Genomic DNA, 18,166 nt, shown 5'->3' on the forward strand with positions numbered 1-18,166 from the left:
AAATGCAATAAACCTCATGGTGTATACATTTTTTTTAAAATCCAGTTTGTGTAAACAGAACAGCTTTCGCTGCCCTCCTGAACGGACCAAACTTGTGGACAACAATATGCATTTTGCTAGCCAGAGGTTGCAATGGAAAGAAGTTTAGTAAGCAAGAAGGCCAAGACTGACACTGAGGGGAGGACAATTCTACAAGTAAGTCAACATGCTGGAGGAGGGCTGCTTTCCACCCCAGTTTTGAGACCTTCCTTCAGCCAGCAAAAGACATGACTGACTCCCATCACGTTAAGTGTTCAATACCCACCTGGCCAGAGGGGGAGAGTTGAAAGCTAGAGCCAAGAGTCAGGCTGCACTCACATGAAGCGATGACATCACGGGCCAAGTAAAGTTGCAAGTCCTCAAGGATCTGGAGCAGGTCAGCGACACGTGCGTTGCGGTTCATCCAGGCCCACATGACGTGCTGCGTCCGCCCCTCCATCTTCTCGTACAGACGCAGCTCCACCTGATTCCGTACAATCCTGGAGGCTGAGAAGCAGCAGGGGAAGGGAAGAGACATTTTGCTGTCCAGAGGCGTAAAACTTGGGCTTACAATCAACACTTTTTAAAAATTGAGCAGAAACACAGGCAAGTCACAAGGGGCAGCTGAGGAGCAGGGGGGAGGGGGGCTGCCAGAGTTTCTGAAGCTATTCACACTGCAAAGAAAGGGGTTACAGAGACCTTTACCCAAGTCTAATTCTTGTGAGGCAGAGGCCACGGGCCTCTGCTAACCCTTCAGCCACTGATGAAATCAAAACACAAGAATCCGTTCAATACTCATTGCTATCCAAGGAATGCAACGTCTTTCTGGTCACACAAGTAAACAAATTCTTCCCCAGACTGATGTTCACTGGACTGGCCATCATCGGTTCCTGGTCTGGGTTTTAGTCTGCACAGGCAGGATGTGCTCCGTACTTCTGCCTGACAGTCTACAGACTGAGAAATGGTTTTAACTAGTAGTGCTTTACTTAGCAAAATCTGTAAGGTTTAAAATCCACATCAGGCAAGGAAGAGCAGCCAAACCAGATCTGCCTGTGGCTCTACTCCCCTGCCCTACAGTTACATTTACAATGGCTGACACCACCAACCCCGTCCGATTATTTATACACACAGGAGGGTTACAACCAAAAACTGATATGACAACACATTTAACCCTTGACAGTCCAATTCCCACGGCTATTAACGTTGCTTTATTTCTATAGTATTAAGAAAAAAAGTGTTCAGGTTAATTGTAACAATTTCAACGGGGTAGCCACGTGATTCTGGTATAGCAAAATCAAACAAAGAGTCTAGAGCCCACATACCAGACTGTAGTCCTGAAAGTTTTACACTGGAATAAAATCTGCTTAGTCTTTAACGCGCAAAGCTCCTGTACAGGTAAATCTAAGGAAAATGCACAGCCTCAAGACACAGAAACTCTACACCAGTTAGACACTAAGGTAGCTCAGCCCAAACAAGTTATAAGCAGCTGTAAATTAAATGGCCAACATCCATGTTGGGTTCTATTGGAGGCACCAATTCATCCTGGTAAGGGCTACTCCCTTATTTCAGTTCAATGTGGTGGATCAGGTAGAGCCCTGATTCATATCATGGAGATCCCCCATGTGGTCAGCTACATGCGCTTGCTGGCCCAGTGGGAACTGCCAACCCCCCCCCCCCTAATCCTCCCTGCTGCCTTTATTAAAGCTGATCTTTCTCACCAGAGATTTCTGAGTCCCCAGCTGGCTCTCCTCCTACCTAGTTCCTCAGTCAATGTTCCCTCAGGGAGAGGCTCTTCCTCTGCCTTCCCTCTCTCCTGGACCCACAGGCATTTTGGTTGAGCTGGATCTGCGTCTGGGGAGCCTGTGACAAGAACCTGTCCAGCAGGCTCACACTCGGGCATAGTCAAGACAAACAGAGAGTGAATACACATGAAGCTGCCTTATACGGACTCAGACCCTTGGCCCATCTGGCATCTGCTCAGACTGGTGGCAGTTCTCCAGGGTCTCAGGGAGGTCTTTCATTTCACCCACTGCCAAATCCTTTAAGCAGAGATGCTGGGGACTGAACCTGGGACCTTCTCCACGCAAAGCAGAGGCGCTTCCACTGAGCCGCAGACTAAACGAGAGGCAAGCAAATGGTGGTTGATGCTCTTAGCCTCTACTACAGCTGGCACTGCTCAGCTGCCTGTCCTCTCGCTATCGTTGGCAGCTCCTCCTCTTACATGTAAACACTGCTCATCAGGGCAGATGAGTGACCAAAAGTGATCAGTAGAGGAGGAAGAATCTCATCTGTGGGAGTGGAACGCATACCAAAGAAAGAAGGGGGCATTCCTGTCCAATATTTCCTAGGGGTCCAGAGAGAGAAGGTGGGCTGCCATCACCAGAGCTTCATAGTGGCAAATCCCCCCCCCCCAACCAAGGCCAGAGCAACTGCCCCCTTTTATTTTGTCTCTACGTGTTGTTTCTGGACAGCTTGCCGTGGCTTGCAGAAGCACTCATACAGGTGGCCCTCTGGCGCCCATGGCTTCCTCTCCTCTCTACAACAGCATCACCATCTTCTCTGTGGAACAGACACAAAATCTTGGCTTTGGGACTCTCCTCTTTTTGCTGCCCCCCATAATCCAGCTGTCACTCAGTCATCATAATCTCCCATGACATCTTTGTCAAAACACATCCCATCTTCTTTGCACCTACAAAGAAAACTCCGGCTCTTCTCTTGCCTTGACTACTACAGCCTCCTCCTCCTCCTCTTCCTCGTAGTTCTGTTGTCACACCGGGGCTCTCTCCCCTTATCCCATCCTCAGCTGCTCTCCTCTTTACGGCTGCATGTTGCCCCCCTGCTTAAAGGACGCTGCCCTGCAGACACCAAACTGGGCTGTAGTAACCCAACTGTCATATAATGGGGTACTTGTAGAACTTTGTATCTTTTGCCAGTTAATACACAGAAGCACACTTCTGATTCCATTAAAGGCAGCAGATCTGAGCCAGAGGAGGGGAGAAACCCACGAGGCGACACATGGGAGCGCAGCAGCACAAGACCCCCCCAAGAATGGTCCCTCACACGGCACATGGCTCCGTCTGTGTCTCCCCGTCTCTCTCATTAACCTCTTTTGCCTCAGACACCGAATACCTCAGACCCACCCTGCGAACGGAGCGACCTTCCCGCAGCCTCTCCTCTTTAACGTACTTTTAGGGCAAGGGGGAGGGGGGCTTGGCAGGACCCTTTTAAATCTTGCTCTGCTGAGCAGGTAAATTGGGATGAATCTTCATGCAGAAAACTCTCAGCAATACCGGACGAGTCCACGCCTCCAGCCTTGCCCTCCCTGCTCCTCACAAAGCTGCACTTTCACTCCCTGGAGTGAGCAGAAAGAATCCGCCCACAAACCTCCGCCCTCCACCTCTATCGCCGGTGTTTATCCACATAGTAAAAAGGTTTATTTCTGCATCTGTTGATCCAGAGCAAGACCTGCAACTAGTTTTCCTGTGAGGCAAAGTGTGGTGGCCAGCTAGCCCAATTTCTCCAAGTGGGCCTGTGGCATCCAGTGGCCACATCCACTGCTCCTTCCGTCCACACAGCTATCTGGATTCTGGGCCGGCAACCAATCCTCCTGAGGAGGCCAGATTTAGCCCTTGAATTATGAGCTGCTGCGGCACTACAGCCTACATAAGGCAAGAACTGGATGCGTGCAGCTCCGTCTCGTAAAGACTGGAAATACAGGAAGCTGGAATAAGCTGGTTGTATCACTGGACGCTTGGTGGGATCACGGCCAAATACCATGGTCTACCTCAGCCAACATCCTATTTCCAATAGAAAATAAACGCTTTCAAGAAACCTATAAGAGAGCACCGTACTGCCACTGAACATGGCGGTTCTATTTCGTTCCCACAGGCTTACCCTTCATCAACTGTGGCAGAGAACTCGGCAAGTAAACAAAACCAATCAGCAGCCAAGTTGCACCTTAAGGATTACCAACATTCCTCCCCCGTTTTATTTTCGTTGCTAACCCATCTACCCCTCTGGGATTCTCATGAGTTAACCGACTATCTACCCAATATCGCATTTTAATCCTTTCCTTCCTCCAAGGAGTTCAGGGTGGCATATCCGCTCTTCCCTTCCTCAGTTTTATTCATCACAACCTGGGTGAGCTACACTAGTCCACTGAAGCATAACTGGCCCCAGGGCATCCAGAGAAATTTAACCCTGCATCGGCCAAAGTCCTCACCCAATATTAGTCACAACACACTGACTAGGTTTAACTTAATAAATAAAGAGGCACGTTTGTCAATCAATTTTATAGGGGGATTTCCAAGTTTTGGTATTATAATTGGGAGGGGGGAAAAGATAATCTGCTTTCTCCACCCCTTTTACAAGGCTGTTGGCCTGATCCCTTTCCCTAAAAGTAAGAGCTGGGTTCTTGGTTGTCAGAGACACATTCACCTCCCCGCATGCCTTGGGAGAAAAGGCTGCATAGCAAACAAATAAACAAAACATCCCTCATATCCACATCCGTGCTTGACAAGGCGCTGCACCTAGCCCAGTCTCACCCGCCACTCATTTTCCTGTCATGCCAATCTTAGGCTATAAAGGATTAAAATGTGATATTGGGTAGAAACTCTGTTAACTCATGAGAATCCGAGATGCGTTATGCTGTAGCAAAAAATAAATAAAACGGGGAAGGAATGGTCATGGAGTCTCACATTCTCTGGGCAAACCTGGTTTTTTATAGCCTTGTGATGATACTATCAACTCGTTTCAGGAGGGCAGCCGTGTGGATCTACAGTAGAAGAGCAAGAGTCGGGTCCAAGGGCACCTGAGAGACCGACTAGATTCCCAGGGGGTGAGCTTTTGAGAGTCACCCCCTGGATGATTCACCGCTTTGACTGTCAAAAGCTCACCCCGTGGGAATCTAGTGGGTCTCTCAGGTGCCCTTGGACTCGACCCTTAGGATCACCATGTGCCAAGAGAAAAAAGCTCCCTTTAACAGAGGCCTCCTGGGACACCATTCAACAGGTGATGTCCTCAGTCTCCCTGCCCTGGAAAGCTCCAGCTGCCCGCCTCCACCCAAGGAAGCCTCCCTGAGAGGTAAGGTTGCCAGCCTCCAGGTGGCAGCTGGAGATCTCCCAGAATGACAACTGATCTCCAAGCCGTACAGATCGGTTCCCCTGGAGAAAACGGCTCTTCGGAGAGTGGTCTCTCTGGCACTGTACCCAGCTGAGGCCCCTCCCTTCCCCAAGCCCTGCCCTCTCCAGGCCCCATCCCCCAAATCTCCAGGAATGTCCCAACCTAGAGCTGGCAACCCTAGCGAGGGCGTCTTCCTCCAGCCCTCCCGTTAAAGGATGCACAAACCAAGGCAGGCGACAGGCGGCGCCTGGGCCGGCGTGCGCGGAGGCGAAGGTGGGGTTGCCAGCTCTGGGTAGGGAAATTCCTGGAGACTTTGGAGATGGAGCCTGGAAAGGGTGGGGTTGGGGGAGGGAAGGCACCTCAGCGGGGTGTAATGTCCTAGAGCCCCCCCCTTCCAAAGTAGCCATTTTCTCCAGGGGAACTGACCTCTGTCACCTGGAGATTAGTTGAAATTCCGGGAGATCTCCAGTCCCCACCCGGAGGTTGGCAACCCGTGTGTGGGGGGAGGGGCTGAAGGAGGGGCGACCCCCCCCCCCCCCCGTTCCTGAGGCGCCAAGCCCCCGCGTCCCTCCCTCCGCCCCGAGCCGCGGCCCCTCACCGAAGCGCTCCCAGTCGGCCCGGCCGAGCGCGTCCATGATCTCACAGAAGCGGCACATGACCGAGGCGGGCAGCTCCAGAAGGCAGCGGGAGGGCCCCGGGCCGGCCATCCCCCGCGCTCCGGGCCGCGGCAGCTCCTTCGCGCCGCCGCCGCCCAGGCCAGGCCATAGGAGAGGCCGGAGCAGGCCGGGGGGAAGCCGGGGCCACTTCCCCTTTAAGTAGCGCCGGCGCCGGGAGCGAAAGCGCCCGCTCGGCACGCCCCCTGCCTTGGCTCCTCCGCGCACGCGCACGCGCGCCAGGCGGGGCCTCTCCGAGCCGGGGGAGAATCGCGCCCCGCCCCCCTCCGTTTCGTTCCACGCGTGCGCAGGTAGCCACATGGAATGATGCGGGGTTTGCGCTGCAGAAGAGGCGCCGCTCGCCTGGAAAGCGCCGGGGCGGGACCCTTTTTGCATGGGGGAGAGGCTCTCTTGCCCCCCCCCCCGCCCTTACTTGAAGGGGCTGAGCTGTGGCTCCCGAAAGCGCGTATCCCACCACGAATTTCGCTAGTCTTACTGGGGCAACTGGACCTTTGCTCTTTTCTACTGCTACAGACAAACACGGCTACCCATCTTGATCTACCCCCCCCCCTTTAGTTTCTGCCCTTTGGCGCTGGTGGCCACTGGCCAGTTGCTGATGGCGTCGTGGAATTGCCCTGCAGAGGAGGGAACGGAGCTAACGCTGGGAATTTGCCCATTGAACTTAGAAGAATGTGTGAATGGCAGCGGAGAGGACACCCGTGACTTCCACGGGCTCAGAGCGGCGGGACTTTGCTTGCGCTGCGCCTGGGAAAACGCGTGTGCGCTCTCCGCGGCCCATCGGATTGGCTTTGCTTTGCGATTGCTCAGCATAAGAGGGAGGTGTCCTAAAGGCGCTTTCCCAAGACCGGCAGAACTCTAACCTGGGGAGCAGATCTCGATTCCGCACTCCTCTGCTTGCATCCTCCTGGGTGACCTTGGGCCAGTCACAGCTCTTTCAGAGCTCTCTCTGCCCCACCCACCTCACAGGGTGATTGTTCTCAGGATAACAACAGGCTTTATAATCCACTCTTACTGGGCATTAAGTTGTCCTGAAGGGCGGTATATAAATCAAAGAATTCTTAATTGGGCTGGACATAAAGTATATGTATGTAATTAGGAACTATAGACTTCACCACTATGTTGCCTTATGTACTCTGTTTTCAATATGTGCTCCTATGAGCTACCTGTAGTACATGTGGTCTTATGTCTGCCATCTTAGATGGTCCTTATGAGGATGATAACACTTGTTCACTGCTCTGGGTGGGGCACTAATCTGTCTAGAAGACCGGTATATAAGCACAGTTATTAATGTCAGCCCTAGAATTGCGTATGTTCCATTTCAGCATTTCTTCAACCCTGTATTGGATTCTTGCTAATGCTATTAACAAACTTTTATTTACCCTGTAGCATTGTTTATGGAAATGTCCTCGATATTGATTGTACTAATCTCACACTGTGTAATCCACCTTGAGTCTCAGTGAGAAAGGCAGACTATAAATGACATAAATAAATGTTATAAGTCAGCAACTTTTCCTCGTGGAATGGGTTTTTGGGGAGCCGGCCAGGAATCCACAAGTTTTTGAAGAGCCTTCATTCTTGCTTTCTGCAGCAGCTCCACAAGGGAGGAGCTAAATTGTGGTGCGATGCTCTTGTCCTCGTTTTCACTCGCCTTCAATAGACAACCCTACCATATCTTGTTACTACGCTTGTATTTACACACCTTCTGAATTAAGAGAGAGGTCGTTCGGGGAGATTGAATCCCAGACAGCATGCTTTCTTAGAAATTCAATTTACAACGCAACCCTATGCACAGTCACGCCAGTTTAAACCCATTGATTGCACGGTCGATCCCACATTCATTGGGGAGGATAGCTGCACGTTCAAGATTAACGCATTATGGCATACGCTTGGGTGAACTTTCCACTCTAATTAAGCTTTCCCTTTGCAGGGGGCAGCAGATCAGAAGCTCTTTAGCCCTAGATGCATTTCAAGGATACAACTGGGTCAAATGCAGTCTCAGTGTTGTTGTGCATCACTTGCCCACCCACATGGTCTTGAGGCCCACTCACCCCTTTGCCTGTAGCCCACGCCCACCACCAGCAGCCCCGTCCAAAGGACATTTTACTGAGAAGGGAAAATGCAGAAGGCTGCTTGTCAGTTGTCTCATCATTTCCTTTTCTTTGATGCCACAATTTGCAGCATCCCCACCCCAAGAACAAGCCCAAGTAAACACAGGAAGACTGAAAAATTGAAACTGAGAGAAGTGGTAGGTAGGGGGTCAGTGCACTGTCCTGGATTCAGGCCCTGGCTGTACCAGGAAGTAGTAGTAGAAAAGAGCAAGAGTCCAGTAGCACCTATAAGACTCACGAAATTTGTGGTAGGGTATGAGCTCTTGTGAGCCACAACTCATCATCTTCAGGTATCTGAAGAAGTGAGCTGTGGCTCACGAAAGCTCATACCCTGCCACAAATTTTGTTAGTCTTATAGGTGCTACTGGACTCTTGCTCTTTTCTACTGCTACAGACAGACTAACACGGCTACCCATCTGGATCTATCTCCAGGAAGTAGCAGTGAGGCATTGCTGCCTGTTTTGTCACACATGGTGGCAAAGCAACAAGTGCCGTTTCTAGGATAGCCAACCTCCAGGTGAGGCCTCAAGATCTCCTAGAATTACAACCAATCTCCAGATGTCACAGACCAGTTCTTCCTCTGGAGGAAATGGTAGCTTTGGAGGAGGGACTCCATGGCATTGTACCCCTGCTGAGGTCCCTCCCTCAACCCAAACTTCCCAGGCTTCACCTCCAAATCTCCAGGAATTTCCCAACAGTGAGTTGGCAACCTTATTTGTTTCTCCACACATCCCTGCTTTTGAGTAAACATGCATCCAAGAGAGTACATTGGGTCATAAAACACACTTTTCTGGCCAAGCTTCCTTTCATTGCTGACTTCTACCATTTTTGGTCTCAAATCTAAAAAATTTTTACAACTTGGATTTCCAACTACAGGTTGGGAAATTCCTGGAGATTTGGGGGGTATAGCCTGCAGATGGCAGGGTTTGGGAAAGGGATGGACCTCAGCAGGGTATAATGCCATAGTGCCCAACCCTCCAAAGCAGCCATTTTTTCCAGGGGAACTGATCTCTAGTCTGGAGATCAGTTAGAATTCCTGGAGATCTCCAGCCACCACCTGGAGGCTGGCAACCCTATTTCCAACCCTTCCAGATGCATATTCAGAGTTCAGGGAGCCTTGACACATACCATTTGGGAAAACACACCTTTGCTGAGAACCATCTGACCTAAGGATTGGTTGCAAGATTAAATCAGAGTAGCAGGAGGCCCTATGACACATCAGCCATCCACTTCTACTCTTACTACTCTTGTGTCAGTCTCCCTGCAGTTTTAAGAGCTTCTTTACAAATGAACATTAGTTTAAAAGGTTAGAGTCCGCCCTTCCATCTTCCCGTACAGATGCGACTCTGATTCCGTACAATCCTGGAGGCTGAGATGCAGCGGGGGAAGGGAAGAGACATTTGTTGTCCAGAAGTATAAAATCTGGGCTTACGATGCTGCCGTCCTGTCCTCTATTAGAATGATTTGGGGCTTTTTCACTTAGTGAAGTTGACATCCCATCTCTTCACAAATGTAGGCAAGGGCTCTTTCTTTCCTGTGATCCTCTATCTGATGCTCTGTCAGACCGCTCCCAGTTCAGAGACTGAATTGTAATTGATAACAAAGCTCAAGACGCTGCATCCACCTGGACTGAATTCGGCTTCCTGACTCATTACTGTGGGATAAAAGGTTGAAGCATGGAAAGTTCAGCCGTTTGTTAAAGTCTTTATATCAGTATATTAGGTAAGTCAATAAACAGTCAAGTCATACATACAGATAGCTAGCTAATAAAATAATGAAGCTACACAGCAGCAGGGCTGTGCATCTGCATCTGCTTCAGCGTCTCACCCAGTGTGTCACGCACACCTGCTGATGATTAACCCTTTTATGGCTTCTAACCGGGTAAGCCAAGGTTACGCTTCCAGGTTAGGTCTCACACGATCAAAACAAATGAGTTAACCCAATAGTGACTGGAATTTAGATCTTGCCAACTCCCAACACCCCTTGTCAAGATCTAACATTCAAACAAAACAATTAATCATTTTTCTTGGTATTGGGATCCATCATATTTAACATGTCACGGAAGTATACGAATTTCTCTATGGTCAACGGCTTAGTCAAAATGTCAGCTATCATTTCACTGGTGGGGCAATATTTGATTTCAATTAATTCCCTTCTGACACAAGTCCTTCACAAATTGACATTTCAATCCTGTTGATCTACTCCTAGCCTTCGCACTTTCTCCTTTACATGCTGTGATGCAGGCTTGGTTGTCTTCAGCAGGTAGTTCACTAAGTGTCCTGGCCTGTTTATGTTGTAAAGATTGAAACTCTTCCTCCATCACTTGTATCCACTTGTCTCTTTCTGATGCCAGTGATTCATTGGTTTCCTTCGAATTTGTAAGTTCTTTTATTGTTTGCAGATTTTGACAGAAACTGTATCTTTCTGGTGGTTTACCTTTGCATAAATTTCTTAAAGTCTGCATTACAGTATTCTCCTCCGCCATCAGTACGTAATGCGAGAGGTGCTTTCCCAAATCGGTTCTTAATAGTAGCAACATAAGATTTAAATTTCTCCAGAGTCTCATCTTTACTTTTAAGCACATATACATGACTGTACTTGCTTTTGGACTCTGTGAAGGAAAGAAAATACCTATTCTTTCCTGCAGATAAAGGCCAGGGACCCACAAGATCTGAATAGACCTCTTCTAGGAACTCTTTATCCTGTGTGTTAGATTGTCCCCTGTAACTGGGAGCAGTTCCCTTTGCTCTTATACAAATTTCACATCTTTCCTTAGCCTTAGCACATCTAACAACATTAATCCCACATTCTGTTAATAGTTTTTCAGCACTCTGCATATTCCTATGTGCTAGTTTTGCATGCCATGAATAGAGACAGTTTTTATGATTACAAACATCCTGCCTAGTTAGACATACAGGTCTTTCTTCATCTATTACAGTGTTTGAATCATCATTAACATCTACAATGTAATGAAACCCTTCTATTTCATCAACCTTCAGTACAAGACCAGTTTTGTCATTAATAATTTTACCTGTATTGCTTTTAAGTATTACAGTACAGCCATTTTTAACAATTCTCTTAGTACCAAGCAGATTATTGGAAGCCTCAGGGACAAAAACAACATTTGTTAATGTGAGATTCACTACTTCACCCTTAGAAGTGAGGACTCTCAAAGGTACAGTTCCAGTTCCAAGCACGTTGAGTCTTTGCTTGCAGTATCTTTGGTCTGTTCTCTGTGTCTAGTTCACTGAAGCTTTCTCTGAATCGACAAATATGAATGAAACTGCCGCTGTCAAGAAGAAAACGCCTTTTACCGTTCACACCTTGACAATCAGATATTTGAAAAACTTGGTTGTTGTCATAAGTACTTGTACCATCATTAGGCCTTTGTGTGTGCCTTGTATTTGATCTACCACGTGGTGGTCTAAAGTTTCCATGACTACTGGAATGTCCCCAGCCTCTAAAGTGTGGAAACACTTGGACCTCTGAACTTATTACCTTTTGCTTCTTTAAATCTGCAGTACTTAGCTATGTGCCCAACTCTAGAACACAAGCAGCATCTCTTTTCTTTAGGATCAGATCTCATTCTTAATACAGACGTTTTATCTGGTGCATCATCTGTTGCCCTTTTAAGTCCACAGTCTCTCAAATAGGCAATTGTGTAATCCAAGTCCACTGTTGCATTACATTCAAGCACAGCTTTGATTTGCAAAAGATGGTGATAGGCTAAGTAATATGCATGTGTGGAACTGAGAGCCAAGCTACAAGTGACGCCTTACACAGGTTGGACACTTGTCAGCTTCCCTCAAGTTTTGATGGGAAATGTAGGCGTCCTGGTTTTACAGCTTGGCTCTCCATTACAGCTGCCAGACCAGGATGCCTACATTTCCCATCAAAACTTGAGGGAAGCTGACAAGTGTCCAACCTGTGTCAGGCGTCACTTGTAGCTTGGCTCTCAGAGTCAGATATCTCTGCTCCTGCAGCTTGGAGCTCTGAAACAAGTCTTGGCATTTCATCTAAGTGTGCATCAGTATTAGTTCCTTCTTTCATCCTCATGCTATACAACTTCTCCTTTAGAAATATCACATTCTTATTTGTTCTGTCAGAGCATTTTCTTTTAAGAGCGCTGTATAAATCCTTAGCAGACTCGTGCTTGGTTACTAAGGGGCTCTCATGATCTTCTGTGCAGGAGTTTGGTGTAGTGGTTAAGAGCACGGGACTCTAATCTGGAGAGCCGGGTTTGATTCCCCACTCCTCCACAAAGCCAGCTGGGTGACCTTGGGCGAGTCACAGTTCTCTTGAGCTCTCTTAGCCCCACCCACCTCACAGGGTGATTGTTGTGGGGTAATAATAACACTTTGTAAACCGCTCTGAGTGGGCATTAAGTTGTCCTGAAGGGCGGTATATAAATCGAATGTTATTATTATTATTATTATAGTCATTAAGGCTCTTGCCTCTTTGCTTTTGTACTCATCCTGCTCTGGTTGGCTTTCAGGCATGTCTCTACATATTGCATACAAACAATCCTGAACTTGAAGGGAAACTTTTAATCTGGCATTCCACATTTGAAAGTTATTCTTGTTTAACTTTGGAATTGCAAATATGCCATTGTTATTACTCACACCCTGTCGAATCTGCTGGGTGGCTGTAGCAGTACTAGCAGTTGAAGATACAGACATCTCTGTGCCGTAAAATGATTAAAACCATCTTAGGTAAGAAAATGATACTGTGCCATAGTACCACTTTGCTTTGGTGGAATTCCAAGAAAGGTGGAACGCAGACAAGAACTCTCCGCTTCCCCACTCTCCTAGCTGATGTAATAGTGACTGGAAATGCAGTTTTGCAAGAAAGAACAGAAAACTCATTGGTTCAAAAGGTTTATACATTAAAACAGACAGTACTAAACAAACTCCACTGAGGAATGAACAAACCCTTTAAGAACTTTGATAGTTGAGCAGAAAACAGCATGGAACCCCTGACCTTGTCATGGTATGCTGAGATAGCTGTTAGGTGTACCTTAAGGAAGGTGACTAGCAACCCTCTAGATAGAGTAAGTACTCAAAAATGTGTGTTAATCCACAGGATTCTGGAGCAATCTTGTGGTCTTCAGCCCATGTAGTAAACCTAATATGCATATGATTCATATGTATATGATTCCCTTGTAGCTGGTTTCCTAGAAGCTAGGAGAACCCGAGCAATTCGAGATGACTATTGTGTTAATGACCCACCAATCAAAAGGGCCTGAACGTCATCATGGAGACAAAGACCGATGTGAATAAGGTCTTCTGCCTGGGGGAGAGCAATGTGTACTCCCCTTGGATTAGTGTGATAGAATGAGGAACCAAATTCATTTTGGCCAAAGCAATCAGAATGCACTTTGTATGCTCCGCTCTCAATTTTGACACTATCCTCATCAGTATTGGCATAGGAAGGAATGCATAGAATAATGTCCCCTGCCAATGTAATTGAAATGCATCCTCTAGGAAATCCCTGTTTGATGCCACTGGGGAGCAAAACAGTGAGCACTTCTGGTTGTGGCAGGAAGCGAATAGGTCAACAGTGGGAAAGCGCCATTGCTGGAAAATGGGATCTGTCCTCTTGACTGAGGACCCATTCATGACTGGATATGATAGATCGGCTGCCCAGCTGCATCGACCTGCTATGTGTATGTCTGTTACGTAGATGATGTGAGCTGTAGCCTGCTTCCATGTTCTCATTGCTTCTGTATTGAGAGCTAGAGATCCTGTGCCCCCTTGCTTGTTCAAGTAGAACTGTGTTGTGTGCTGGTGGCCGCCAACACTCTTTTTTCCCTGTAGAAGAGCTGTAGAAGAGATAAAGGCAAATGTAACTGTCCGTAACTTGACCAAATTTATGCAACTTCTTTTTTGCTGAAGACCAATGACAACTAATACGTGTTCCTCGGCAATGGGCCCACCCAACATGACAGAGAGGCATCTGAAAAAATCTGTATATTGTGACACTGGACACCAAACTCTACTCCTATGAAGGGTTTAGACTATTGGAGTCACCATGACACAGTCGTAAGAATAGACCCAAGGAAAGAGAACTTTGCCCACTGGGATATAGAGGAACCTTAGAATGGACCATGCCAGCTGTAATCTATGGGAAGCAAAACATTGTTTCATAACCTGTATGGAGTGTGCTCTTTCTTGCGGAATAAAGGCTCTGCTCCGTGTGGAATGGCACCAATAAATGTAACAGACTGAGATAGCTCCAGCTCAGACTTTTTCCAAGTTCTTAGTAATACCAACTGTGTTAGAGGGGAGGGGGCAAACTCTGTGCTCATTCAATATCTCCTTTGATGGTGCAGTAAGTAACCAGTCATCCAAATATGGGAATATGGTACAGCCCCTCAAAGAGAGGTGAGCTACTATGACAGATACACATGCAGCTCAACTGTTAGCAGGAGCGAGCAGGAGCATGAACATCACTCCCATCCTACAGTCACTCCACTGGCTACCTATCAGTTACCGTGCTCAATTCAAGGTACTGGTTATTACATAGGAAGTTCTTCATGGCCTTGGTCCGGCATACCTACGGGATTGCCTCCCTATGTCCCTCCATGGCAGCTTTCCTCATCTGAACAGGGTCTCTTGCAGGTGCCACCCTGCACGTAGGTGAAATCAACAGCAGCCTGTACACGGGCTTTCTCTGTGGTGGCCCCTACTATGTGGAAAGGACTGCCTGAGGTCAAGAGAACCCCCACTCTCCTGGCTTTCTGCAAACAATGCAAAACTGAATTACTCAAAAAGGTTTTTTACTCAGATAGGAGGCAGGGCAGTATTGTAGAGAGGGGGCCTCAGATGCTTTGCTAATGTTAGGGACCTTAGACTTCACCACTGTGTTGCCTTACCTATTATCTGTTGCTTTAAATATGTACTCCTATATACTACCTGTGCTTCATGTTGTTTAATGTCAGTCCTAGAATTGATTATGTTCTGTTTCAGCGATTCTTCAATTCTGCATTGCATCCTTGCTGATGCTCTGTCTTTGTAAACTTGTATTTATTTATCCTATGGCATTGTCTATGGAAATGTCCTTGACACCGTATGGAAATGTCCTTGATACTGATCGTACTAATCTCACACTATGTAATCTGTCTTGAGTCTCAGGAAGAAAGGTGGACTATAAAGGACACAAATAAATAAATAATAAAAATATTTTTTGTGAATACCCTAGGAGCAGTGTTAAATCAAAGGGTAGTATAATGTACTGAAAATGCATATCGCCTCAACAAAAATTTAGGTATTTACCGCATCTTTCATCTAATACAGCAAACCAAGCATTTATTTGGAAGAGATAACTTTTGTAAGAGATAGCATCCTAAACTTTGAATCTTTAAAATATTTATTTAAATTTCTAAGGTCTAAAATGGGCCTCTTCCGCCATCTTTTTTCTCTACAATAAAATAATGGGAATAAAATTCCCATAAAATAATGGAAATAAGGAACTATTTGCATGGCTCCTTTCTTTAGGAGTTGAGATATTTCCTCCTCTAAAACTGGGGAGGACAGAATCCAACCCATCTCTAATGGGATTAAGCTGAATTCTAAGTAGTACCCCCTCTCAATAATCAAAAGGACCCAAACATCCTGTCTAAAGTCCTTCCAGGCCAGGAGCTATGAAGCTAGCCTGTTTAAGAAGGAGGGGGTGTCCTCATGTCATCAGAATGATTTCCCTTCATGGGCGGGATTGGTAAAGACTTGAGACAATCGCTTGTTTTTCTTTTTGCCCTGAGATTGCAGATGCTGCTGTGGGATGACGGGTGGTCTGTGGGGCTGGTGCTGAGGACCTGGTTGGCATCCATAAAGACATGAGAATTGTAGTTGATAGGTGTGCCTCGGAAAATACCTTGGTTTATAGGATGTAGAGAGTTGTGCTGTCAACCCCTCAGATTTTGCAGGTATCTTATATTTTTCTCATTCTATCCAAGGGCTTGTCAATTTTGGTACTGAACGACCCCTTCAAAGGGGAGATCTAGTTTAGCCCTCGATTCATGTGGAAGTGCTGAACAGCAGAGCCACGTGCCCTCTTAAACTATAGCTGAATCCACAGATCTGCTAACATAGTCAACTGTATATCTGGCAGCATTAAGTTGTTTTTTTGATAACACTCATTCAGCATGAATAACCTTAGCTAAGATCTTGTTTTCTTCCGTGAGGGAGTCCATGTATTGTCCATAGGATCATTTGCTACCTGCTCATAATAACATTGTAGTTGGCTGCCTTGAAAGCTAAAGCATCAGAGGTATAAATTTTCCTGCCCAGGGCATCTAATATATGCCACTCTATCCAGAGGCTCAGAATGACTGCCAGCCCTTTGCTTGGATGGTCGAACTTCAGCCACTAAGGAGTTGGCTGCAGGAGATGTGAACAGAAATTCACAACCATCTTCTTGGACCTTGTACATGTTCTCTAGTTTACATGCTGATGGCACAGCAGACACCAGTTTCAGCCAGATGTTAGACTCAATGTCCAAAAGGGTAGGGAAGGCTAACAGTCCAGCACTGCTGTTGTACAGCACCTTCAGTATCAGATCCGATGGTTAGATCTGAACCTGTAACATCCAGCTCCAAGGATTCTGACATCCCAATTAGCTGCTCTGTGTATAACCTGTGATCCTCAGAGGGCGATATCAGGATGCAATCTCCCACAGTATCATCTGATGATGGATCCAAGGCTAAAACAGATCCGAGATTAGATCTCCTTCCTCCTCTGATTGAGGTCTATGCTCTGGTTCCAAGGAAGGCTCTACTGCTACAGTCTCTAGCACGGTTACTGGCTTGGAATCGAGGGTTGGTGTAGCGAGTATATGCGGTGGCATAGACTGCATGAAAGATTGTTGGTTCCATTGAGGATGGAATGTGAGATGACGCTTGAGGGTAAGTAAACCGCTTGGACAGTTGGGGTCCCCATACCATCGGAACCTTGGCCTTGGTAGTATTCCTTTTCTCCAATCTGCTGTGTTCCCTGCACCCATGATGGGGAGGTGGCAAAGTGTGGAGAACCTTGATCGGGTCATTATTGGATGTCAAGTCTGTACCCAATACCATCATTGATGGTGAGGATGTACGAGGCGGGGAAATATGGTTGTACTCCCAAATCTTGTGTCTCTGAGGAAGCGATCTACGATCAGGTGAGTCCTTGCTGGGGTGCTTAGACCTTTTTATTTGCTTTCTTATGTGGCGGTTCCAATGCCAGTGGTGAAACCGATGAAGATCTCAGCTCCAAAGAGGGTGCTGGATCTGACGGCTGAACTGAGAGTGGTGAAACTGATGCAGTACGGACTTGTTTTCCCAGTTCTGTCTCATAGAACTGTGAGGCTGTGTTTTAGGAGCCCCTAGAGCATTTTCAACAGGGCTGCTTTAAGTCTAGCCACCTTTTCATTACATGCCTTGGGTGAGAATTGACAACATGCTCTACAGGCTGCCACATTATGGCCCTCTCCCAACAGATTGTCAGGTGCTCAGCATCATCTGTCGTACTCAGCAACAACTTGCTGTCATAAGCGTGGTCTAATGCTTCATGTTACGGTCAGGGCTTTTTTCAGGGGGAACGCGGTGGAATGGAGTTCCAGAACCTCTTGAAAATGGTCGCACCACCAAGCGGTGTGGAGGGCCATCTCAGCTCCCCTCTGCCTGGAGATCAGGGGGCGGGGCCACCAGCCATGTGATCATTTTCTCCGAGGGCAACCCACTGAGTTCCACCACCTCTTTTCCCAGAAAAAAAGCCCTGGTTATGGTTATGCTATTTTTTCCACTAGCCTGCAAATGTTACTCGTCTTTTGAACCTGCGATGTGAAACTATGCATGGGAAGCATTTGTTCCTGCTGTTATCTCTGTCAACCCCTGATCTGTACCAGGGCCTCTCTCCTTAGTCTGGGAAGCGTGCCTACCCTGATGCCACGAGCTTGAAAATCCCATACATCAGTTCTGCTGTTTTCCTGCTTAGATGTTTCCCCTCTGAGTTTCTTAGCTGACTGTTAGACTGGGGGAGCGGAGGACCTTAGAATTTGCCCACACTCTGGGAACTTATTTATGTTTGATGCTTGCATGTGAACGTTATTCCTGGCAAAGATGGAGTAAGCTCAGGAACTAGCAGCTTTGCAATAAAGTTCTTTTACTGCCTACAGTGAAGTCGAGAGTTGCTTGGCAGATCCTTACACAGATGAGGTGTGAGCAGAGCTCGTCCAATTGTGCTGCTTCTGTACTACACTCGGTAACTT

At 47.2% G+C, this 18,166-nt stretch overlaps 1 protein-coding gene across 1 annotated transcript in view; it reads right to left on the reverse strand.

Annotated features, from left to right (window-relative positions):
• The window catches only part of IRAK1 (interleukin 1 receptor associated kinase 1), a 44,469-nt gene extending 38,525 nt beyond the window's left edge, over positions 1-5,944 (reverse strand). Inside the window, exons 1-2 of the mRNA XM_055003401.1 lie at positions 5,738-5,944; positions 358-525 (exon numbers count right to left, since the gene is read on the reverse strand). Of these exons, the coding sequence (XP_054859376.1) occupies positions 358-525; positions 5,738-5,846 (277 nt within the window). The 5' untranslated portion in view covers positions 5,847-5,944. The remainder of the gene's footprint in view (positions 1-357; positions 526-5,737) is intronic.
• Positions 5,945-18,166: the final 12,222 nt, after the last annotated feature.

This window comes from Eublepharis macularius, chromosome 19, assembly GCF_028583425.1.
Source record: "Eublepharis macularius isolate TG4126 chromosome 19, MPM_Emac_v1.0, whole genome shotgun sequence".
Taxonomy (NCBI): domain Eukaryota; kingdom Metazoa; phylum Chordata; class Lepidosauria; order Squamata; family Eublepharidae; genus Eublepharis; species Eublepharis macularius.